Below are 27,158 nucleotides of genomic sequence, written 5' to 3' on the forward strand. Positions count from 1 at the left end.
AATAATTCCCAATTGAATTCTATTCATGTAACTTTAGCTCATCTAGTTTCAGTAGATACTAATTCCAGCTAAATTCTTTGACATATAATATAGGTTAAGAATCTCATTTAGACTCTTTGATGTTTAACTTAGTAAATGCTTATACATAGTTCAAACATCGTTTACTTAGATTTATTCACATAGGTCGAATATCTCCAATGGAGTATTTCGTGTTTGATTTAGTAAATTCCATTACTTAATCCAAAACAATATTATAAGATCTTTGTATATAGATCTTAATACCCAGTATGCACTAAGTTTCGCCATGGTACATCATAATTTCAAATCTAAGTCATTAGCATTTGAATGTTATTTCACAATAGAGAGATATGTGTGTGATACACATAGGACCAATTAAGTTTTACGTACTCCCACTAAACTTCTTATATATATATGTACATTTTATGAAACTAAAATACTTATTAGCTTCACTAAAATACAATTCCAATTCCCAATTGCTTGCTTAAATCTGTACTTAGATTCACTAGTGGAAAAAGGGTCATTTGCATCGCACTTTTAAGCATATTTGCGTCGCACATCGTGCGTGGCAAAAGCTCTCGACGCAAATGACTAAAAGTCATTTGCGTCGCACATTTGTGCGACGCAAATAACCTTATTTGCGTCGCACAATTAGCAAACGTGCGACGCAAATAACTTTTCAACATGATGCCTGAAAAGTCATTTGCAACGCACATTAGCTAAATGTGCGACGCAAATAAGGTTCATTTGCGTCGCACATTTAGCTAATGTGCGTTGCAAATGACTTTTCAGGCACCATGTTGAAAAGTTATTTGCAACGCACATTAGATAAATGTGCGACGCAAATGACTTTTAGGCGCAAAAAAAAAAAGTCATTTGCCACGCACAATAGCTTAATGTGCGACGCAAATGACAATTTTAGCGCCAAAAAATTAAGTCATTTGCCTCGCACATTGAGCTAACGTGCGTTGCAAATGACTTATTTTTTTAAAAAAAAATATTCGTTTTTTAATATTAGTTGGAAATTCCGACATGATCGTCTTTGAAATTAGACGGTTCATTCCCAATACCGGGAATACATTTATAATTAATACCTGTCACAAAAGTTTACAACGTAATTAACGTTCCCAATAAAAGGCAATTAAATTCGTCATAGATCGATCAACCAACATGTTACAACAAACATAAAATTATTACAACAAAGGTACGTAGCTAGCTAGAGATCAAGTTCATATTACAAATTAAGCTAAAAATTCGACATTGTTCATGAAGTAATCTGCCCAAAAATCTTTCACCTCATTAATCTCCTCCGCTGAATAAGGCAATGTTCTTGAAAAATCCTAAAAAAGTGTAAATAATTCAATTTATCAACGATTGATCAATATAATAGTTTTGTGTACTTCAATTTATTATATAAAGTACGTAGTTTATGAGAACATACCTTAGTAAGATCTTGACTATTACCATGATTCATTATTATGTCGTACATAAAACGCATGACGTAGTAGCCACAATCTAGTGATCCCGGTTGTTGAGCACACTAAATGCATTAAAATAAATAACACAAGTAAAATTTCTATCACATTGTATGTTATAATTTTGAAAAACTTATTTCTTAGGTAAATAATAAACTAATTATATATATATATACCTGTGCTGGAATCCATGTTAATTTAGTTCCCTTAGATTGTCCACCTAGTCTCTTGTAACTCCGAAAAGCACTACACATTCGATAAAATATGCAATTATATATACTTTGTTTACACATGTAAATGCAAAGAATATTTTACATGTAAGTGCAATTATATACTTTGTTTACACATGTAAATGCAATTATATACGTAGTAGTCACATTTAAGGCTAATTGGGTCGTACGTTCTAGGTCATTTTTAGGCAAAAATGATGTTTTCGAACCCAACTTTGAACCAAAGAACCTAAGGAATGTTTTCAAACTTATTACACGTCTCATATGAATAGTTATAACTTTGTAAGGCCCTTTACAATCTATTATTTCACATTTAAGGCTATTTGGGTCGTCCTAGGTCATTTTTAGGCAAAAATGATGTTTTCGAACCCAACTTTGAACCAAAGAACCTAAGGAATGTTTTCAAACTTATTACACGTCTCATATGCATAGTTATAACTTTGTAAGGCCCTTTACAATCTATTATTTCACATTTAAGGCTATTTGGGTCGTCCTAGGTCATTTTTAGGCAAAAATGATGTTTTCGAACCCAACTTTGAACCAAAGAACCTAAGGAATGTTTTCAAACTTATTACACGTCTCATATGCATAGTTATAACTTTCTAAGTCCCTTTACAATCTATTATTTCACATTTAAGGCTAATTGGGTCGTCCTAGGTCATTTTTAGGCAAAAATGATGTTTTCGAACCCAACTTTGAACCAAAGAACCTAAGGAATGTTTTCAAACTTATTACACGTCTCATATGCATAGTTATAACTTTCTAAGTCCCTTTACAATCTATTATTTCACATTTAAGGCTAATTGGGTCGTCCTAGGTCATTTTTAGGCAAAAATGATGTTTTCGAACCCAACTTTGAACTAAAGAACCTAAGGCAAAAATTTTGGCAAAAATGGCATTTTCATATGCATACTTTACTTACTTGTTTAGTGGCTCCTTAATCATCAAATTTCTCTTCTTCTGTTGAGAATCAAATTTGTAGACCTCACGTTTAGACAAGCAAAGAACTAAAAGCATCCAGTGACTCCTACATACAAACAATAAACGTATGTAGTTAGAGAAAAAAAAGTTAAATTTATAACAATCAATTAAAAACGAAGTTCAAAGTAATTTTCATACTTTTCGTAGTATGGACATAAGATGAATGTCTTAGAACTAAGTGCACTCATGGACCTCGTCATGTACAATAGAATTCGATCTGCATCGGACTTTAACATGGTGGCCGAGATCATCTCCGGGCACATGAATCCAATACTATTGGGGTGACAATCATCGTGAAAACACAACTCACTCAAAGCCCTATAATATAGAGTGTAAGAACGTTAAGACAATCATAAAAATCAAATTTAGGGGCAAAATATGAATTTAGGTAACTCACGTAGCAAAAACTTGTATTATTGATATATTGAGCCATGCTCCCGAGAGAAGTTGATCGGTGTCTTCAACGGTGACACTAATTTCAAAGTCCTTTTCCATATTGAATGTCCTTTTAGTGCAATGTACCTTAACGTGCTCCCCTTCTTTTAATCCCAACATCATAGTTTTCATCACATTGCACTTACCACTCAAATTTTGCACTTTATAATTTTCAAGGAAATAGGTTTTTGATTTAGTGTTGGACGCTTTTGTTCCACTTCCCCCAACCACTATCTCTTTCCCTTTGTTCCCTTTCCCTTTAGGCTCTTTACTTGTAGGCTTGTTTACCTGAGGTATGATTTTCAAATAACGATATACATATTAGTGAGCATACATGGTATAATAGTTCTACTTCAAATTATCATGCATATGTTAGTTACCTCCTAATTCGTAAGCGACACCAAATGTTTTGGCCACTGAGTGAAGGTACCATGAGCTTGAGCAAGTTTCTTAATATATTGAGAAGGCACGGGGACGGGAGCTTCTTTGTACGCGGGCTCAAAATCATAAACGCTCACTTTCACGTTATCGGACGTGACGTCGTTGTGGTGATCAAGGAGCAACTCTGGACATATGGTACCATAGGCAACAAAGACTTTCTCCGAGCCTATGTTCAGGTATAGATGGCACGGGACAGGTTCCTTATTATTTATTTTGAACAATAACCCAAATACAATGTAACATGTTAGAAAAGTTCAATAGAATTAACTAGAAACAAAGTACTTGAAAAACACAAATTATCATACCGTAATGTCGGCAAATGGATCTAAACCCCCGGAACGACAACTACTATGAACATTTGCGTCTATCCTCATATGGCTTGGTATTTGGACACCAAGTTCTTTAGCAAATGTGATAAATTTCTCCATGACCATGGCATCCATCTTGGAGTTCATCTCTTGCATTGTCTCATCTTTGACCCTTTTGGTCACTCTTGCTTCCATTTCCTCCATCTCCGCATCTCCATACCGTCGAAAGCTACGCCGCTCTCCGGTCCCCCACACAGCTTTGATGCCTACTCCACCACCAAATGTTAGTGGTCTCCCTTCTTTAGTCTTACCAAGTGCACGAGATAAGACATCATCTCGTGCACTTTTGGGAACAAATTCCCCTTCATCTTGTTTCCTTTTCCATTCATCCTACATGAAATCAAATGGTTTTGAGAAAAGTTCAACACTTGGTTTCATATTTAAGAACATATATGAAATTAGAGGAATCACAACATTACGCAAAATTGTTAAATGAACTTACAATATTTTCTTTGACCTTTTGTGTGCCCTCATCCGGCAAGTAAGGATTTCCTTTCTCATCTGGTTTCGATCTTGCAAGAAGCCATAAACATGTCCTACTCGGCAAACTTGAAGAAATTGTAGACGCAGAGGAACCTTCAGATGACGAAGAAACTGAGGGAATGTACCCTTTTCTCTGCCATTCACTTGTCATTTCAGCATATGATTTCTGTCCCATATGATGAGGATATATGTTGAAAGATTGACTTTGTCTTGCTTTCTCACTTATTTCCTAATTTTAGGGGGGTAAAAGAAATTATTACAACAAAATAAAACTTAGATTATAACAAGACTTTAAATAAGAATAATTTTTATACCTCAGCTTCTTCGGAGGTACGTATCTTCACAAATTCCTTCCATATATCCTTAGTTATATAACTATACAAATCATATGGCATCTTTTCATCTTTTGGCCTTTTCCTTGTACCCCGAATCCAACCAGTCGTCAATCTTGATTTGAATTCCCTCCAACGCTTATCACAACTCTTTAAGACAAATTCTTTCTTAGTTTCATATGTGATATGAAATTCTCTCTAAATGAAAGAAAAAGAAAAGGAACAAGAAAGTCTTTTAGCACATGAAAAAGACACGTAGATATGTACAACTGAATTTCCAAAATAAAACCGGTTACCTTGACGTCTTCCCACAAAGTGTCTTTTATTCCTTGTGAAACATCTTCCCAGGTTCTGATCAATATTGAAACCTTTGCGCGACTTATCTCGCCAATGTGATTCTTGTAATCCGTTGCCCATTTCCCTGTGGGTCGGTCCAAGTGATCCCATTCAATTTTTCTTGGAACCCCGGGCATGGATTTTATTCCTTTTGTAGGGCCTCTTGGCTTCTTTTTTTGCTTTTGGGGCACTTGGTTTGGTGATTTGTTAGAAGGACCTGAATTTGCGTGTTGATCTTCATCCATGCCTGACGCTACTGCATTGGAAAATCATCAAAATTACATACCTTCAAAAGCAGGATTTTAAAATAAAAATAAAGAACTGACCAGTTCTGTGCACTGATCTGCACAGCTCAGATCAGAACTGTGCAGATCAGTGCACAGAACTGGTCAGAACTGATCAGTTCTGTGCACTGATCTGCACAGCTCAGATCAGAACTGTGCAGATCAGTGCACAGAACTGATCAGAGCTGACCAGTTCTGTGCACTGATCTGCACAGCTCAGATCAGAACTGTGCAGATCAGTGCACAGAACTGATCAGCTCTGATCAGTTCTGTGCACTGATCTGCACAGCTCAGATCAGAACTGTGCAGATCAGTGCACAGAACTGATCAGTTCTGATCAGTTCTGTGCACTGATCTGCACAGCTCAGATCAGAACTGTGCAGATCAGTGCACAGAACTGATCAGAACTGACCAGTTCTGTGCACTGATCTGCACAGTTCTGATCTGAGCTGTGCAGATCAGTGCACAGAACTGGTCAGCTCTGATCAGTTCTGTGCACTGATCTGCACAGTTCTGATCTGAGCTGTGCAGATCAGTGCACAGAACTGATCAGTTCTGACCAGTTCTGTGCACTGATCTGCACAGTTCTGATCTGAGCTGTGCAGATCAGTGCACAGAACTGGTCAGTTCTGATCAGTTCTGTACAAATGCTGGGGAATGAATTTGAATATGCAAAATTTTGGTCCACAAACCCACCCAAAAACAGACTGTTCTTTAAAGATTAAGCAACAAAGAAAGCACAACCAAGCTCCTGAAATAACCTTCAGATACTAACAACCAGCAATTAGATGGTACACAGGAACTTAGCAGACACTTAAATCCAAATAAGATGTTTTTTTTCCGGGTTGGGAGGTAGTTTGGGAGTGCAAACATGGATGACATAATATCCAGCTCCATGAGCATAATATAGAGACCAGTTGCATAAGAATTCAAGGAGTATGGAAATTCCCTGAATAAAGAAGTATCAGGTGTAACCATCCATCATCCTTTGAACAACCACCACTATCCTAAAGCCTCGTACTAATCTATTATTTCACATTTAAGGCTATTTGGGTCGTCCTAGGTCATATTTAGGCAAAAATGACGTTTTCGAACCCAACTTTGAACCAAAGAACCTAAGGAATGTTTTCAAACTTATTACATGTCTCATATGCATAGTTATAACTTTCTAAGCCTCGTAATAATCTATTATTCCACATTTAAGGGTAATTGGGTCGTTATAGTACATATTTAGGCAAAAATGACATTTTCGAACCCAACTTTGAACCAAAGAACCTAAGGAATGTTTTCAAACTTATTACATGTCTCATATGCATAGTTATAACTTTCTAAGCCTCGTACTAATCTATTATTCCACATTTAAGGGTAATTGGGTCGTTATAGTACATATTTAGGCAAAAATGACATTTTCGAACCCAACTTTGAACCAAAGAACCTAAGGAATGTTTTCAAACTTATTACATGTCTCATATGCATAGTTATAACTTTCTAAGCCTCGTACTAATCTATTATTCCACATTTAAGGGTAATTGGGTCGTTATAGTACATATTTAGGCAAAAATGACATTTTCGAACCCAACTTTTAACTAATCTACAAATTAACTTGGTGAAAAAATAGTTGCCAAAATAGTACCTATCTCACTATTTCTCTTTTTCAACATAAAATCCTTCATCATGATCTCGGCGTGTATAACTCATCTCAACATCGTCAATCATTTGAGGGATATGCCAGGAGGAAGGTGGAATCTCATTAAACTGCTCATCATACTCTTCTTCATCATCTACATCCTCAACGCCAAGTATTCTTCTTTTGCCTTCCAGAACAACTGACCAACTACGATCGGCAGGGTCAACCATGTAAAAGATTTGTTTTGCCTGTGATGCTAATATGAAAGGATCTGCAAGATGCCCAACTCGACTAAAGTTTACAAGTGTCAGGTACCCATGTTCATCCTTTTTGACACCGCGACTAATATCAACCCACTTGCACCGGAATAGAGGAATCTTAAAATACTTATATTCCAACTCTAATATTTCTTCAATGACTCCATAGTAAGAGTTCGTCTTATCTACAAGTGTTCTATCTTTTACACTAGCATACTCTGAAGACAAACATATTGCCGTAACACCACTATTTTGCATCGTCGTTTTGTCATCTTGTCGCTTCGTGTAAAAAGAATAGCCATTGATGTCGTACCCCTCATAAGATATGACTTGACATTTAGGACCATATGCCAACCATCTCACCATGTCAGATACCTCATTAGGCGTGTCGGAAAATTGATCCATCACTCGACGCTTGAACCATGTGAGGAATGAACGATTATGCTCTTTTATCAGTTGAGGACCATTTTTTGAAGGATATTGCTCTCTAAGAAAGTTCATGTGCTCAGCCACGTATGGATGGACTTCACTAAGACTTTGCACCACAAACAGCTCAACCTTACACATCATTTCAGAACTGATTGATATCCTTTTCTTGCCAATTGTACCTTGACCCCCAAGTCTCCCATCATGTCTAGACTTTGGTACTCCGACTTCTTTCAAACGTGCCATATATTGAGAAACCCATGCAGCAACTTCCTCCGCGACGGTTCGTTGGACAATACTAGCTTCAGGTTTGGCCGGATTCATCACTCTATTTTTCAAGGTACCCATTTCCCGTTCAAAGGGATACATGTACCTCATACAAACTGGCCCACAAATCTTAATTTCACGAACAAGATGAATAATCAAATGAGGCATCATGTCAAAGAATGATGGCGGAAAATACTTTTCAAACCGACACATGGTCTCAAGTACATCAGCCTGCAAATCATCCAGTATTGTTGGATTGATCACCTTGCTACAAATTGTGTTGAAAAAGAAACACAATCTTGTAATGGTATACCTCACTTGTGGCGGCAATATCCCTCGAATTGCAACCGGCAGCAATTGTTGCATCAACACGTGACAATCATGAGATTTCATTCCAACTAATTTCAAGTCAGACATGGACACAAGTCTACGAAAATTTGAAGAGTAACCGGCAGGGACCTTTAAGCTATGCAAAGACTCACAAAAGCTAACTTTCTCCTTTTTAGACAAGGTGAAACAAGCTGGGGGAAGGTACCAGCGTTTTCCCCTTTCTTGAGGTGCCAACTCAGAGCGACCCATAGCAGCCATATCTTGTCTAACTTTAGGCCCATCCTTCGTTTTCCCTTGCATATTCAACAATGTCCCAACAATGGCATCACAAACATTTTTCTCAATATGCATTACATCCAAACAATGCCTAACTTCCAAATCTCTCCAATATGGGAGATCCCAAAAGATAGACCTCTTCTTGTAACCACCACTTGGCTGACCTTTATAAGGCTTACCAAACTCTGTCTCAATGTCTTTAACCCGTTCATAAACCTCACACGCATATAAGGGGGCAGGAGCTTCTCTCATCTCCAATTCTCCATTAAAAGCTTCCTTCTCTTTTCGAAATGGATGATCTTCAGGAAGATACATCCGGTAATCCATGTACACATCTTTCCCACAAAATTTTAGGCGCCTCGAGACCAAATCATCATGACAAACTGGACATGCCTTCTTTCCCTTTACAGAATACCCTGACAAATTTCCATAAGCCGGGAAATCATTTATCGTACAAAAAATCATGGCACGTAAAGTGAAATTGGTTTTGGTGTATGCATCAAACATCAACACCCCTTCATCCCACAACAATTTCAAATCTTCAATGAGTGGCTCTAGATACACATCTATGTCATTTCCGGGTTGTTTAGGCCCAGAGATTAAGAGCGACAACATGATGTATCTACGCTTCATGCATAACCAAGGAGGCAAATTGTATATGGTGAGAAGAACCGGCCAAGTGCTATATTGGGTACTAAGTGTCCCAAATGGGTTCATTCCATCCGTGCAAAGACCAAGCCTGAGATTCCGAACTTCTTCCCTAAAGACCTTGTACTTTCGATCAATGTTCCTCCATTGTGGAGAATCAGCAGGATGCCTCATTAACCCATCTTTCTTCCTCCCCTCGGCATGCCACCTCAAGAGTTTTGCAGTTTTCTCTTCTGAGAAAAGGCGCTTAAATCTTGGTATAATTGGAAGATACCAAAGCACCTTAGCCGGAGAAGGTTTCTTCTTAGTTGATGTTGCATCATTCTCCACGATCTTGTAACGGGACAATCCGCATCTTGGACACTCATGCAGATTTGCATACTGCTTTCGATACAACACACAATCATTTGGACACGCGTGTATCTTCTCATAATCCATACCCAAAGGACACATAAGCTTCTGGGCCTCATAGTTAGACCTTGGAAGTTTGTTTCCTTCAGGAAGATTACCAGACGTGGCCTCCAAAAACTGTGAAAAACTCTTGTTGGTCCAACCGTTTTCCACCTTTAAGTTGAAATATTCGATGACGGCACCAAGTACAGTTTGTGTAGAACCAGGATATAATGGTGTTGCGGAAGCTTTGATTATACTATCATACATATGGGGACGCTCAACGAAATGATGGTCTTCCACATCATGCATCATATCATCTATCCTATCTTTCTCCTCTTCTTCCTCACTTTCAACACCAATATCATCCTCAATTTCATTATCATCACCATTATCACAATGATTATGCTGACTCGAGCTCGGCATACTAGAACTTGCCCCATGATCTATGCTCTCACCATGCCATGTCCACGTCGTGTAGTTACCCTTAAAACCGCGACGAACTATGTGATCAACAATATCATCAATATCCCGATACCCCCTTGAATTATAGCAATCACAACAAGGACACAGAATTAAACTTGATTCATGTTCTGATTGATGTTTCAAGGCAACCTTAATGAACTCTTGAATCCCTTGTAAGAACCTTGTAGAAAATCGTTTACTACCATACATCCAACTCCGATCCATTTTCAACCACTAGACCAAATTTTGTCAAAGGTTAGAATATAAACTAGGCTATTCATATCATTATAAATCCAAAATTTTGTAGCAAACCCAAAACATGATTTCATATATCACCTAAATTCATTTCATACCCAAAACTTCATTTCATAACTTTTAATTCAACAAAACCTAACAACTAAAATTCAACAAAACCTAAATCCTAAAATGTACCCAATTAAAATTCAACTAAAATTCAACAAAACCTACAACTAAAATTCAACAAAACCTAAATCCTAAAATGTACCCAATTAAAATTCAACAAATAATATCAACCATTAAAATTCAATTATAATGCATAATTAAAATTCAATTATAATGTCCACAATTAAAATTAAAATGCACAATTAAAATTCAATAAATATCAAAACTAAAATTCAATACCTAAGAGAGGAGAGACGACAATGAACAAGGGCGGCTGAGTGGGCGGCGGCGTGGGCGGCTGCCGTGCTGTGGATGACTTCCTTGGCCGTGGGCGGCGACTCTAAAAAGGAAGAAGGGCAGGAATCAGTGAAGTAGTGAAGTGGCGAAGCAGTGAAGCAGTGAAGCAGCAAAGGAACGGCGCGGCAACGACGGAAGGCGGCGAAGGCAACGACGACAGTGAACAGGGTGAAGCCGCCGGTGAGAACAAAGCAGCTAGTGTTGGTGTTGGTTTCGTTTGGGAGGGAAGCAGCTAGTGTTTGTCGAGCAATATTAACCTAAGTCAGAATGTTCCTAAGCAATTAAGCTGAGCGCGAATTCGAAAAAAAAAAATCAAAACACATTTGCGTCGCAGCTTTGTTAAACTGCGACGCAAATGACTCTAGGATGCCCCCCAGAGTCATTTGCGTCGCAGATTAGTAAATCTGCGACGCACTTGATTGAGTTAATTGCGTCGCAGTTTTACTAATCTGCGACGCAAATGACTCTGGGGGGCATCCTAGAGTCATTTGCGTCGCAGTTTAACAAAGCTGCGACGCAAATGACTAAATTTTATGCTAAAATTTGTCATTTGCGTCACATGTTCAGAATGGCGTGGCAAATGCGGGGATGCAAATAAGCCTTTTTCCACTAGTGATTTCTTAAGCTAGCTTTCCTTTTCAAGCATTTATTTGGATCCAAAAATCCTATGACATACCATGTACATAGTTTATTCCAACATTTGATTGAGGAATACGTTTTGTCATCCAATTGCCATATGTACCAATATGCAATCATTGCTTGAATTATAGACTTAAGCATTACGATTTTGCATGAAGTTTCAACACAATCCACACCGTGAATTTGCTTGTAACCTTTAGCAACTAATCTAGCTTTGTGTGTGAACACAATTTCATGTTTGATGGTTTTTATCCTTAAAATAAACTTGCAACCAATAGGTGTGAAACTATTCTTGCAAATCAACAAAATTTCAATTTTGTCATCAAAACATTGAATATGTTTTTATGGCCTTTAACCAATTAAACATTAAGTCTATATACGGTCTCTAACCATTTTAGGGAATCTAGGTTTCGTCATAGCTTTCTTACAAGTCACAAACTCATTAATCTACATGATAATAGTTTGACTGTAAGTTGTAGGTTTCTTCACTATCTAATAGAAGAATCGCATAGCTTCAGTGACCCGAACTCCATGTTTCTTCACTATTTAATAGAAGAATCTCATAGTTTCAGTGACTTGAACTCTATGCCTACTTTGGTATAGAACATCAAACAATAGAATATCAATAGCCACTTGAAAGTCCTTTGAATATTCTGTTCTCCTTGAAGCACTTGTAAAGTCTTCTAAGAGATGTCTATTCTTTAAAGCTACTTCTAAAGTCCTTAAAGAATGAATTCGGATTTTCTGAAGCACTTCGAAAAGCCTCCGGAATGTCCGTTTATGTTTGTTGTTCGCCTCGAAGACTTTCGAGGTCTATTTTCTCCCACTTGTCATTTTGGAAACGAATCTCCAAAAGGACATTATTTCGAGCAAACAAACATTATGTTCTCAAAAATTCGTGGTAGAAACAATACCCTTGTGTCTCATTTGAATAAATCACAATGAAACATATATCTATACTTGGGCCTTAGTTTGTTAAATAACAAACGCTAAGCTCCCACTGAGTTTGGCAACTCTCTAGATATATATATTATGAAAAGATATTCTGAAATTACTTTTCAATAGCTTTGACGAATTTGGTTTAGTTTGGTGGTAGTTGAGCATTTTGTTTAGAAATTATAGGAAAAAGTCTTTATGATCCATCATTGATCGAATTAAGTACTAATCGACTTCGATCATTCCAACTTAGATATACCATATCTTATGGAGCTAGATAGTGAAATTACAACACACAATCATTGATGATCATACTTGGTATAAGTAATCAACAACATGATCTAACCTAGATCTTTATGATTTCTTGCCAAGTGGATTTTATACTTCTGAATCTTTGAACTAGAAAAATAGATTCAACTTATATCACATTTGAGTAAATAAACCTATATTCACTCAAATCCATGTGAAATAAAGTCATAAAATATTACTTTAGCTTTGAACTCTATTGTCTAGGCGTTCTAACAATAGTTCATATCTTTTGTTACTTTCAACAAGTAAGACTAGTTGTCTTAAATTGATCTAGAAATCAATCAACTTTCAAAAGTCCATCAAAATAGAGCTTTTGAATGTTAACTTGTTGATATGGTCTAAGCAACAATGCTAAAGGTTAGTGGAACTTAAATCAAGAGATTGATTTGAACCTAGTAAAGTTTTTAAAAGAGTTGTTTGTTTTAATCAAGCATATTGACTCAACCTGTAATTGACCATTTCATTCAAATAAACAAACAAACATTGTTTTTGTTTTTTTTTTTTGAATGTGAGTCTTTCTGTGTTTGAAAACAGAAATTTAGGTATGTTGATTATGGAACAAAATAGCCATTAAGTTCCAGCCTTTGAAAGGACTTAAAACAAACTAGATGACCCTAAAACTAATGTAGCATTGCGATGCTTCATTTCCCACTTGTAGGCCATTAGTGTAGCCTAGCTTCCATTGTTTGAGTTATTACCGAAGTAAGAACCTCAAGCGGTATATGATACCAAGGAAGTTTGATTGCTAGGACACTTCTCTTTAAACATAAACTTATAGGTAGAAGCAGAATCGTAAATTCCTTCCATTTGTTCCTTGTTTTCCTATTTCTTGTACCCTTTCTAATAGCCTTAAGAATAGAATTCTTTAGTGTTGACTTTTATACTTTGTTAGACATGTCCAATGTCACTCCAACAAGGTTCTTAATTACCATTTTAATTTATGTTGAATATTTTGTTTCAACTAGATGATCTTACCAGAAGCTTCTAAAGTTCTCTAAGCATCGATCTATTCGAATGTCTAGGGACTAGACTCATTCGAGAATTAAATGGACAAAGATTTTAGGTTGTTAACCATTGGTAAAGCTGAGCGTTTAAACTCAATGCTTTATGATTTCAAAACTACATTGTATTTTGAATCCACAAGCACCAATTGGTTCGCCATTCGATTTTGATATTCGAAAACAACCATAAAAGTCGATATAAGAAACGTACATTTTAAATTGCTCACCATCTCTCATTTCCGTGAATCGTTCTTGGATTCACTACCAACCGAGGAAATTTACTGTTACCTTTCTAAAAGGATTTACCGCAGTGCAAGATATTTAATTATAAACAATAATTAAAACATACATTGAAGCATGCAAAGTCTAAACATTTATCATGAGTAATTAAAGCATTCATGCAATTTAAACAAGTTATTAGCATTTTATTCGAATTTAATGTTCCGGCAGGTGTGAATAAAATGATTCCAAGACCCTAAAACCATTGAAGAATTAAGCACAGTTTGTCGACTCAATCCTAAAACATCTTAGGTAAGCAAAAACCTTTTGCTAATAGTCTAGAAACTATTCTTGGTTGATAGGTACGTCTAAGAACTTATTAGGTAAACCTATCGATTTTGCCACGACATAAAAGGACTCCTTACTTATATCGTTGAGTTTCACCAAAACTAACATGTACTCACAATTATTTGTGTACCTTGCCCCTTTAGGACCAATAAGTAACACCTCGCTGAGCGAAAACTATTACTAGATTGATGTAAAGGATATCCAAGCAAGTGTATATTTTGGCATGGCACCTTTTAACTCAATTTTTAAGTTTGGAACTTAAGGTTCTTACTATGTTGGTTAGATTTTAAGTGAACTAAAATCCTTAATCATGCAACATAATCAAGCCACAATCTCATGCATAATTAAGACATATTTAAAGCAATAAATAACTTAAATCATGCATAAGATAAATGTGATCTAGTATGGCCCGACTTCATCTTGAAGCTTCAACTTCAAAGTCCGTCTCGAAAATCTCCGCGGGAGGCACCATTTTCTTCAAATAGGATAAGCTATAATTAAACTAATTACAACTATTTGATGGTACGCAGACCATATTTGAATTAAAAAACAATTTTGGTACTTTAGACCAATTACATTCAAATTAATGGTACGCAGACCATATTTTCTATCCTATTTGGGCCATACTAGTCACTTCATAACCTGCAAAACAGTACATATACAATATATACCATTCACCCATTCATTATCATGAATGGCCCACATAGCTGGTTAGCAAAACACGTTATGCATCACATAAACATTTGCAGCAATTAATCAAGGGCACCAATAATCTACAAATTATTCAGTCCTTATTAATTCTAATCAAGTTGTTTTAACCTTAAGGATTTGTAGACCTAATCAAGAGTTTATGATTAAAAGGGCTCCCACTTAAACCAATAAATTCATATGCTTTACTAATTTTAAACATAAAAATGTATTTCTACTCTAACCGGAAACATACAAATTTAAATAAAATTTAAAGCTCATATAAATTTATAATTGAATCCACATATTTAATTTATTTTCAGTCGTGCTTAAATTAATTCATGATTTTAATTTTAGTAAAATAATTAGAATAAATGAAATTTATTATAATTATAATATTCAAAATTAAAATCCAAGAAAATAATTTAAATTACTAATTTTAAAATTAATTAAAATTACGTAAACTGAAAATTTCAAATTAAAATTTTAAAACGATCTAATCGTAACATGAGGTGCGCAACATCATCACGCAACGCACAACCATAGGCCACACGCACGCAGCCATCGCTGGCCATGTGCGCGCAGCCTATGTGTTGCGTCGCATTCGTCGCTGCACACCATCGCAAGGTACCATCGAAGCACACGAGGCAACTGCTCGCTGCGCGCGCCAGCGCTCGATGCACGCGAGCCATCGCTCGCTGCGCGCTGTCGTTCGATGCTGGGCGTAGCGCTCGTCGCACGCGAGCCAGCGCTCGCTGCGCGCGAGGCATCGCTCGCTTGCGCGAGGCAGTGCGCGTTGCACGCGACTGCTCGCTGCCTTGCTCTCGCCCTTGCCCACTCGCCCATCGCTCACAGCACACGACACAAGGCAGGGCTGCTGCCTTGTGCTCGTGCACCATAGCCTTGCTCATTGCATTCGTACCGCATGGGCGACGAGCTCCTTTGCTCGTCGTCGCATGCCCGCATTATACAACACCCCTTAAGGGTAACACGTAGCGTCCATTGCTTTGTGCGTGCAAGTTATATGAGCGAATCGCTTAAAAATTAAAAATTTTATTTTCAAAATTAATGACAAATTAATAAATCATATTAATTTCATAATTTTAGGGCAAAAATCGAAAATTTATTAATTAATTGATTTCCGATTAACATGGATTCAAGTCTAGGTCATAAAAATTTAAAATTTAACACAAATTTACAATTTTTATGGTGGTTTTTAATCATAGGTATCTAATTAAATTATTAACTAATTATGAAAATCAAATTAATTCTAAATTATTCCAATTTTCAACAAATTAATCATAATTACAAATTAGATTGCATAATTAACAAGGCTAGGCATTCAAACTTGTTAAACATATACAGTAGGTCAATAAAAAATTCAAGATTTATCAACAAGAATCGCAAATATTTAATTTAACATCTTAAATTTACGAAATTTTTGCGTTCGAAAAACTAAAACCTCCGAAAAGTCATAGTTAGGCTTCGAATTTGAGAATTTTGGGTTCGGCCGAAAAAAATTCTTTTTGTCAAAATTTTAGAATGCTTTTTACATGCGGAATTGACACAAAAATCACTCAATTTGGATGAGTAACGAAGAAACTGCCGAAAAATTGCGTACATATAATTAAATAAACGCAATTTGCAATTAATTAACAATTACGAATATTAATCACCCCTTTTAATTCTTGCAAATTTGTAATATTTAACCATGTTTATGCAATTTAGATTATGAAAATAATAAGAGGCTCTGATACCACTGTTATGTTATGATACATATGACAATACATAAATCATGCGGAAAAACCATAAAGCCAGGAAAACATATTATTTACACATAATCATTTAGCATAGTATAGATGCATACACTTTGTAGCGTGCCCTCCCTAGCTGCGCCCGAACCGAGCAAGAACAAGTCTTTAGGACTCAAAGTGTCGTCCCTCCGTAGATAGTCCACAGTACGTCCGGATCCGCCTCAAGATTGACCAACTAGAATCGCCCTTAAGGTGCTTAGGAATTTTCGGCTATTATTGTGCAAGAGTGTGGCTGAATTTTCTTTCAAAACTTACCCTTTTGAATACTTCAATCGTGTTTATAAATTATGACCCTAGGCCTTTATTTATAGAGGTTTGGAAAGGGAATTGGAATCCTAGTAAGATATGATTTAATTAAATTAGAATCCTACAAGGACTCTAATTTAATTAAATAATCCTAATAGGAATAGGAGTTTAATCATACACCAAATCCTAATAGATTTAGGAATTGTGCATGGACACAAACACACACACGCACGGAGCCACGAGGGCGCCCGCACGCGTGCGCTCGGCCCACGCAGCCCACGCTGGGCAGCCTTGCCTTGTCGCGCTGGGCCTGTCTTGCGGTGGGCCAGGCGCTGCCTTGGGCTGGGCGTTGGCGCGCGTCCTTGCTTGCTGGGCGATGGCCTGGCTTTGTGCTGGGCCTTCGTCCGGCAGGCCTCGTCCGATGCTTATTCGTACGATACGCTTCCGATTAAATTCCCGGTTCCGGAATTCATTTCCGATACGAACAATATTTAATATTTCCGATTCCGGAATTAATTTCCGTTTCGAACAAATATTTAATATTTCCGTTTCCGGAATTATTTTCCGATTCCGATAATATTTCCGATTCTGACAATATTTCCGTTTCCGGCAATATTTCCGATTCCGGCAATATTTCCATTTCCGATAATATTTTCCGATACGTACCATGTTTTCGTTTCCGGCAACATCTACGACTTGGATAATATTTATATTTCCGATACGATCCATATTTCCGTTTTCGGCAATATCATCGTTTCCGGAGTATTCATTTTTTGCTTGTGACGATCTCAGCTCCCACTGAAACCAAGATCCGTCGATTCCGAATATCCATAGATAGAGTATTTAATGCCATTAAATACTTGATCCGTTTACGTACTATTTGTGTGACCCTATGGGTTCAGTCAAGAGTAAGCTGTGGATTAATATCATTAATTCCACTTGAACTGAAGCGGCCTCTAGCTAGGCATTCAGCTCACTTGATCTCACTGAATTATTAACTTGTTAATTAATACTGAACCCCATTTATTAGATTTAACATTGAATGCATACTTGGACCAAGGGCATTATTTCCTTCAGATTCGTTGAAGATGCTCTTAGTTATAAGAGTTAGACGTACTAGTTAGTTACATGCTATTTATGGTAGTTAACCTTTTTTTTACGGGACTTATAGTAGTTAACTAATTTGTAATTACATACTTGTAGACTTTGTAGTAGTAGTTACTAGTTACTTAATCAACTATAATAGTTATAAGCTACTTCTAAGTTATAACTTGTAAACACTAGTAGAAAAACATTTATTTGAGGCGTCACTTTTATATTCATTTGCTGCGTTTTTGGCGTAGCCGCAAATGGAGGGGCCGCAAATCAATGGGTATTTATTTGCGGCGTATGATAACGCTGCTAATAAATGATTTATTTGCGGCGTTTTTTGTTTAAACGCCTCAAAGCAATCACCTTTTTTCCACATTATTGTGTGGAAAACGCCTCAAATCAATGATTTTTTTGGGCTATTTAAACAAAAAACGCCTCAAATTAACAAAAAAAATTAAAATAAATAAATTAAATGCAATACTAGCTATACCACGATCAACAAAGCTAGCATACCACAATATAACTTCCATTAACACCATGCCACTATCATATACTACAAGCCATTGCCACCAATGCTATAACTAAATCTAATACATATTCCAATTGTTTTGAAAACAGAAAGAATATTACAACTACAATAAACCTAATTTATGTACGTACAACAAAAAAGAAATGGCAATTTCATCTCCTTGTTTTGTTGCAATCATATATTCACTTAGAATTTACACAACACAAATACTCTATGTTGTTCTTCAGCTTCATACGGTATTTGGATAGAAGTTATAGCGGGAGGCCGCAGTATCAGAAACTAGCCTTACATTTGTATTCCCATAAGACTCATTATTTTGATCTTGTTTTTCTTAGAGTGCATTATCATCTATCTGAATGGTATGATTTCTGTGATGACGAGATTTACCAACTGCTCTTGCTCTCTGCAAATCTGCAATACCATTGTCTTATTAACTAAAAATAAAAGATGTCATACTCCAGCTTGACAACACTTAAGAGAACAAATCAAAAAAATGGAACGAGCTTCAGAATCCTTGAGAAGAAAACAACATTGTTACTTGTTGAGGTTATTTTCTAAGAGAAGTGAATGAGATTTTAATAAGACCATGCACATAAGGAACAATCACCAACATTATATGACACAAAGTTCCAAACGAGACTTGATCGAACACAAGCAAACTGCATACTCTATGAGTTTTATTAACAAGATTATCAGAGAAGAAACTTTGCCCCTTTCCTACAGGAAAGGAGGAAAGATTAATTTAAAAGAGGAAACTATTACATTACAAACACAAGAGGTTTTGAATCAAACGAATAAGACGTGGAGAATCTTATGTGCAATTTTTATGAGACAAGACCAGTTGCGGATGTTGTATATTAAGACACATACACCCTAGTTGAATTAATCCAAAAGTCATTACCTATTATTCACATGGGCTATGTAGAGCCATACATGCATCTAGTAACAGTAGAGGCACTTATTGCTGTTAGAAGCAAGCATATAAATAAACCAAAGACATCACTCATCCAAATAATTTAACATATTTACATCCAATATCTCATCATATCTTATAGTAAATTCTCTAGTTAGAATAAAAACAACAAGATAGAAGCTGGAAAAATGAAGGGATTGGTGGTTTAGATTATTTTACCACACTGTAGTTGAAAAGAGTTGCAGATGTTGAGCTACCTCTCAATGATTTACCGATTCTGTTTAGTCGGTCTTGTAGACTCCTGATTCGTGCATTAAGCACCGTAGCTCAAAACATGGTGTAGTACACCCTGTGTTAAGAGATATATCACCAATATTACTATTACATAGGACTCTACTACTCTAATGCATAAAAGAGCTGGGAAATGCTGAAAGAACTAGACATAAAGCTTTATTTCTAACCATTTTTGTACAACAACAAGAGTAATTAAATGAGTTAACATAATTAGTGCATCAATGAAAATAAGCAGCAAAATTAAACAACAAAAACAAAGGAACAAAAAACCTAGTTTCCCAAGAGGTTAGCAAAATTGAGATTTTTTTTCAATCCATTTAATCAAACTAAAGAGCATAATCCACTCAAAAGTTTCTATTATTGAAGCTCCACTAACTATAAAATAAAGGGTTAAAATTACCAATCACAAACGCATGTCAACTGACACAATAACTTAACCTAACTCAAACTAGATCTAGCAAAACTGACTTCAATCACAAATATCAGGAATCTAAGTGGTATTAGCGTGAAGAGCCTTCTGCACGTCTAGCCTATTGTAGGACCTCTCAACACACATTTTGGTACATGGATCATACCAAGATAACTTTCTGAATATCCAACAGGCCAGAAAAAAGGGCATCAGCATCCAGACATCAGACATATATTGATCTGATTAATACTCCGTAATACAAGAGACTAATACTCAAGCATACATGATGAGGCAAATTCATGCTCCTACGTGTTGAACAAGCAGCAAAACCGTCAGAATTATTACAAGGTGGTGCATAAATGTTGTATTGGTCAATATTGTCGAACTATTTATCCATGGCATAAGAATATAATGTTTCAAATTTCAACTCAGTATCATCAATTACACATATACCAATGAATCAAAATTCTTATTAAACTAACAACCCTATCAAACATCAAACCATATTTAATAAAAAAAAAACATTTATGCCGCAGTCATTGGCACAGGTAATGAACAAATTAGAAGTTTTCATCATTCCAACTACACAAAGTAATTATGCAGTACTTGTTTTGGATTTCAATACAATTTTGGCAGTATATTGTATATTAACACAGAGATAATTTATAATGGACATCAAAGATGCGTTCAATTTGAAAATTCACCTTCTGAATTGTCTTTTTAGCACTTCAGGTTGCAATAGTGTCCCTGATTTCTGCACTCATTTCAAACCAAACCCAAAAAATTAAATAACCAATTAAACAATTGAAGAAAAAATTAGATTTTTAGCAAGTGAAAAGACTTCATACCGGAATTAAACTCAAGTTTCTTCTCAAATTTGCTCGGCTTTCTACGAAAGTTCTGACCTAGACATCAATTTCGCAGAATAAATTATCTATATCAATGGAAAATTTACAACACGTGTTTGGGGAAGAAATTATCTGAAGTTTTTTTAATGCCATTTTGAAGGTTTTTCTTAGCGAAGAATTTAACCTGATAATGAAGCATTTTCTTTTACAATAGAGACTACCACAATTTCGTCCAAAACAAAAGAACAATGACAACTAAAACCCTAGAAATTAAAACCCAGAATTATAAGTAAAAATAATTGAAAGAAAAATAATTCGAACACTAGAAATCAAAACCCTGAATTACAAGTAAAAATAATTCGATAATTCAGACATAATTTATATAAATTAAGAGAATGAAAGACGGGGCCAAAGTAATTGAAAGAAAAATACGGCAAGGAGAAGAAGGATTAAGTGGGAGTGTTACTTACCTAAGTAAGAACGGCGGTGGTGGAGATGAGATTGAAGGGCAGACGGTGGCGGTGGGGATCAATCTCAAGTTCATTTTTGCCGCCAAACGATGGTGAATAAAGTTTGGAGGTTCAAAGTTTGGAGGAGGAAGAAAAAGGATTTTGTACTTTTGCAGCGAGGGGAGAGGGGGAATTGGAGGAGATAGTGTGGTGGTTGTCTGGTGCGGGGACGGTGGACGAAGGGAGTGAAGAGGGCGGCGAAAAGGTAGTGAAGAAGAGGGTTTGGGAGATGAAAGAAGGGATATTGAATCAGAAAATATAAGACCTACGTTTTGTTTTCCCAAACAAAAGCTAACAAGTTTTAGGCGTTTAGGAAAGTAACGCCGCAGATTAATGCTTAATATTGGTTCGAGGCGTTTTCTGTAAAACTAACGCCGTCAATTAATGGTCATATACACCTAATTGCTAATACACGATATTATTTTGAGGCGTATGCAAAATAACGCCGCAAAGACGTAGCCGCTAATAAATGTTTTTCTACTAGTGAAATGTAATTTTATAAGACTTTAGCTAGGACTAATAAATTAATAAGACTAACTTTATACATACTACAATTTATACTTCGTATAACTCAATAAAGACGGTAAGTGATAAATCTGAAAAGCTACTAACTAATAACAAAAACAGGTTCAAGCTATATATTTATAACTATATATAGTCGGAATTTAGTTTACCAAGCTTAATTTGTTCCCGGTTTGTTAAAATAAGAGTCGGGTCGAATATAATTGAAGTTCGGAGTTACTATTTAGTCGGAACAATGACAAGTCGGGTTAAATCGGGTAACGATCGAATGGCAACATATCGGATCACTAACAAGTAACATCGGGTTATTAATAGGGTTGATATCATTGTCATATCTGATAACGAATCGGATTAAGATCATTTTTGGGTCGAGTCAATTCGATTATCGCTTTTCTGCCGGACGAGTGTCAGATTCAGACGAGTTCGGGTCAGACAGTATCAGCTTAAAAACGATTATAGATATTGTCGCAACGGGTACAGATCGGTTACAGATTACCTGTTTTACTAACCTTTTGGTTCTTAGTCGATTACGGATACACCACTTTTCAAGTCTCATTATCAACCCGAGTCAATTTTTAACAGCTCTATCACTACAAGCAAGGTTGTCAGGATCGGATCCTACTTTGGATCGATGAAAGGGGGTAGGATCGGATCGGTAGAATCGGATCGTAAGATCCTACTACATAGTAAAAATAATAGTTATATTATTAAAATGAAAGGTACAATCATGCATTCATGTAATCTTAATACTTAAATATCAATTTTTTGTGTAGATACAAGAGCAATTAATAAGATATGTGCAAGGTGGTTGAAATTATATGAATTCCAGTACTCTGTAGTGTATTACTAGTATAATACCCGTGCGATGCACGGTTTATAATCCAACTATAAAGTTATATGAAATCTAAATTATAATGGTAGATAATAATTATCAAAATAGAGCTTATACATATTCTCCTAATTAAAATTAATGGCAGAAAAATCGGTTATTGCTATATTCAGTGTCTTATTTATTTAAAAAATCAAGATAGACAAAATTATTTTCATCCTCGGTCATTCATCACCTAGGTCAAGCATAAATTTATTCTCATCCACCATTCACTTTGATGGATACTCACTTAACACTCGTCCTATCTACTTCATTACCCCACCCATTTATCTTGACTTTGAGGCGGGGTTGAGCCTCCACAAACCATACCCGACTAAATTCGTATCCCATCCCCGCCACGGTGCCACCCACGATAGGAACGGTAACTACCCTCCCCAATCCTCATTTTGAGGGGGTAAAAAATATCATCCCGGCCCGTTCCAACACTCACACATGTATTCATACACGCCTAAAATAGTCAAACTCATCCATAGACGCGACATTTTTTTTAGTAACAGAGTTTTGAATTTTAAAAATATCGGTCGTCTAATTAGAGTAATTGGGTAAATGAACAAAAAGTTATAATATATAGGTTAGTAGTAAAAAAAAAATATGTTCATACTCAATTAGATTGGACCCACCCACTTTAGGTCGCTTATCCTTCATCTAATTTAAAAAAATTAGATGAAGGATAAGCGAGCTAAAGCGGGTGGGTCCAATCTAAAATCTATAATCGCTCTGTCACCCGCGACAAATACATTTTTTAACCCATCACCTCCAAATATTCCTCCACCTCGCCCTCTTGGGGCGGATGTGCGGGGTAACTCTCCAAACCCCGTCCCACTAAATATCTAATTTCTGTATATTCCGTAATTAATTCACTTTGCCTTTCAGCTAATTTTTGAATAAATTGATTGTATTAGCTACAACATTGATAATTTTTTAAAAGAAAGTGACATGCATAATTAGGATTTGGTGAGTGTTATCAAGTCCGATAAATTCAAATTCATCCAATCTACAAGGTGGGTACATGTTATCCTTATACCCGTTTACCAACATCCAATCTATATTTATTAGTCAATCATCTGTTTATCTTCGTCGCCAGCCCAATCTAAAATCTAAACTCGCCCGTCATCAAGTGTGATGCACTGTTACATTTAAAATGTTAATTTTGCACGAAATTTTATATATATAAGTGATATTGCAATCCTTTACGTTAACATATAAACAATATTTTTATTGTTGCAAACATATAAATAATATTTTTGTTATAATATAAGAAACTACCCCGTGCAATATAAACCGTTATAAGATATAACCATTATCAAGTTGATGGCTTATGGAGTTAGAAATTCCAAAATCATCTCCGCTCCAACACCTCAAATATGATATATTAGCTAGTAGACCAAATATGATATATTACAATGTCCATCCACATTCGACCAAAGATTCATTTAAAAGTTTTATGCACGTGCCCCCTTAACTAACTTGACTCATTTAAAAATTTATCTTTATTCATTAACATTATCGAACTTAATATAAATTTTAAAATGCAAATTTCAAATTTCTCTAAACTATATGTATGCATACACTCATCACTAACCCTTGTTATGTCTTTTTCATATTATAAGCTTTTGATTTTTATTATACATTTTTAAAAATTTTATTAGAAAATACTTCGTATATAATCATTCTTTATCATTCTCATCCATCACTTAAGTATCCATACCCACTTAATACTCGTTTCATGTGTACCGGCCCACCATTTATCTTATTATGATTCTTTTCATAATTAAGTACTAATGATAGGGTGATGATAAATATCGCAAGTTGCGACAACATTTAGTTGTTGCAATCTTACGTGTCGGAGTTTAATTGGTACATATAGGCGCCACATAGGCTATGCTCCATCAGAATATTCTTACAATCAATGCAATATTTTTACTATGACAATGTGTAAATAAGGTAGTCGATATGAAGAAGGAAACAAATTAGAATATTAAGATTTTCCTACCTTTTTTTAAAACATGTATAATAGGTTATATAAGTTGAATATTTTAGTTTCCAATTTAAATCATGACACATAAGCATGACATGTTATCATTGTCTCACGACTTAAATGTTACATGTTGCGACCTTTATCATTTTCGCTAATAATATTTATTTATCGTATTCTCGGTGATATACATATATTTTTTAATAAATGTAAATATATGACATGTGATATTAGTTTTTAAATAGGTTGATGGTAACTCTATATATTTGATAGGAATTTATTTTTCTATAAAATTCACAATTAAAGTTTGTCTTAATATTTGAAATACTATCCTAGCTTGCAGTAAGTAGATTTGTTTATCTAAGTCGGTGTTTTACATGGTCTAATGGGACATATTCTTTGTTGTTTAGTTGTACAAAGGTATTACTTGGTATGTATAAGGACCCTGTTTTATTTTCTTTTGTTCGTATGAAACTATTTCCCGATAATTATAATACATCCCACAAATTTTCTCAAACTGAGGCAGGCGGATCGGAGTATATATATAAAAGCATGTTAAATTAGTAGTTTATTTAAATTAAAAAATTTATTGCCATAAGTAAAAAAGTACTTCATAATATAATCGATATAATTGTTACCATAAATAATTAGAAGATTTAGGTTAAAAAAATAAGATGTATATTAATATTTCATATAGGTTAATTAACTATATAATAAGAGAGGCGAATTATGGAGTGACATTTGTCATCACCACATTGATTTCATCTCTTTTAGTATAGTATATAGATATAGATAGATATGTAAATATATATATTTATATATCCTAGTTCTTGAGTAACATATAACATCATCAATCAAGTGTTATGAGAATCAACAAAAGATGTATAACAGAACTGAAATAAACAAAATGAACGAAGAAACCGTATATATACGTATATAAAATAACATACAATGGAAAAGTAGTAATATACTTTGTAGAATGTAAAGATATCCATATTATATATAAATAAAATCAATAATATATTTAGTTAATCGTATATATATGCATATATAGTTTCCTTATATTTAGAAAATCTAATATTATGCAGTCCATAATAAATTTTTATTTAGAGATAGTTAGAGAAAATAATATTTTAATTATTTTAAAAGAGAGGCGAAACAATGAGTGACATTTGTCATCACCACATTAATTTCCTCTCTTTTAGTATATTATATAGATGAGAGTTGGGTCCAATAAACACGTATTATTACGCGACTTGGACGAAGAGTACAAACCATATTTGCATGAATACTTTTCAGTGTGAACGATGTGAATGATGTGAATCCCAAGCCTCAACATTTAAACAATGCACGGTGAGATGCTCACTTTTCAGTCTCCAACTTCTGTTGGGTAACCACCGTCCACGGTCCATCGGCTTTTGTCACCACCAACTCACCATTGTTTATATTTTGGGAACTTGCAAATTGTAAACATCTCAATTCTCATTTGTCTTCTATCTGTTGTTTGGGCTTATAAAATTAATTACTCTTTTTGCACACAAATTAAGAATAATACATACGCTCCTAAAAGATTGCCCATATACCGTAAATGAATATTCTTATATGTTTATCCTATATCTTATTTGATTTATAGTCTCCGCATGTTTCTCCTGCCACGTAATTATTTAATCTAATTAAAAACAAATCTTTATACTAATTTGCTTTTAAGTATACCAAATTCTTAATGAAGTGAATAAAAATGTTTGGGACAATCTTTTAGGAACGGATTAAATAAAAAATAATGATCTATGCACCTTTTAGAATCGTTACGATGAAAAAGTGCGTATTTAATATAGTTTATATTTTTTAAATTGGAATTAATTTAAAAATGTATGACAAAATTCCTGGTTAATCCATATAATTATTATTTAGTATAAGTAAATATTTTTCTTTTTAGCCTATTATATATAGGCCAGCCTTTGGTTATACTTCCTCCGTTCTTTTTTAAATGACACAATTATTTAGGCATGTTTTCCAATGCACGATTTCAAACATAAATATCTCCAATTTTGAATAAGAAAAAATTATAAAAAGTTGATATTTAAAATATATTTATTGAAACGAATCTAATAAGACCACACACAACTATGTTTTTTCTTAAGTATAAATCACAAAATCAAGTCAAAGAAATTTGTGTGAATAGTGTTCAAAATCCAATTGTGTCATATAAAT

The 27,158-nt window shown here is 35.1% G+C and overlaps 1 protein-coding gene across 1 annotated transcript; it reads right to left on the reverse strand.

The window, feature by feature from the left end:
* Positions 1 to 1,074: 1,074 nt before the first annotated feature.
* LOC130459353 (ubiquitin-like-specific protease 1) lies at positions 1,075 to 3,397 on the reverse strand. The gene is made up of 6 exons (XM_056826670.1): positions 3,102 to 3,397; positions 2,843 to 3,022; positions 2,646 to 2,750; positions 1,670 to 1,739; positions 1,460 to 1,558; positions 1,075 to 1,358 (listed from the first exon to the last, which is right to left on the reverse strand). Exons 1-6 carry the CDS (start codon positions 3,269 to 3,271, stop codon positions 1,260 to 1,262), a joined length of 723 nt encoding a protein of 240 aa, XP_056682648.1. The 5' UTR covers positions 3,272 to 3,397; the 3' UTR covers positions 1,075 to 1,259.
* Positions 3,398 to 27,158: the final 23,761 nt, after the last annotated feature.

Source organism: Spinacia oleracea, chromosome 4 (assembly GCF_020520425.1).
Source record: "Spinacia oleracea cultivar Varoflay chromosome 4, BTI_SOV_V1, whole genome shotgun sequence".
Taxonomy (NCBI): Eukaryota; Viridiplantae; Streptophyta; class Magnoliopsida; order Caryophyllales; family Amaranthaceae; genus Spinacia; species Spinacia oleracea.

Bases quoted from the DNA above. Each gene is read 5' to 3' on its own strand.
- LOC130459353 (XM_056826670.1), bottom strand. From the start codon at position 3,271: ATGAAAACTATGATGTTGGGATTAAAAGAAGGGGAGCACGTTAAGGTA. The intron at 3,023-3,101 runs GTGAGTTACCTA...TCTATATTATAG, and splicing joins ATAATACAAGTTTTTGCTAC to GGCTTTGAGTGAGTTGTGTT. The intron at 1,359-1,459 runs GTATGTTCTCAT...ACACTTTTTTAG, and splicing joins ATAGTCAAGATCTTACTAAG to GATTTTTCAAGAACATTGCC.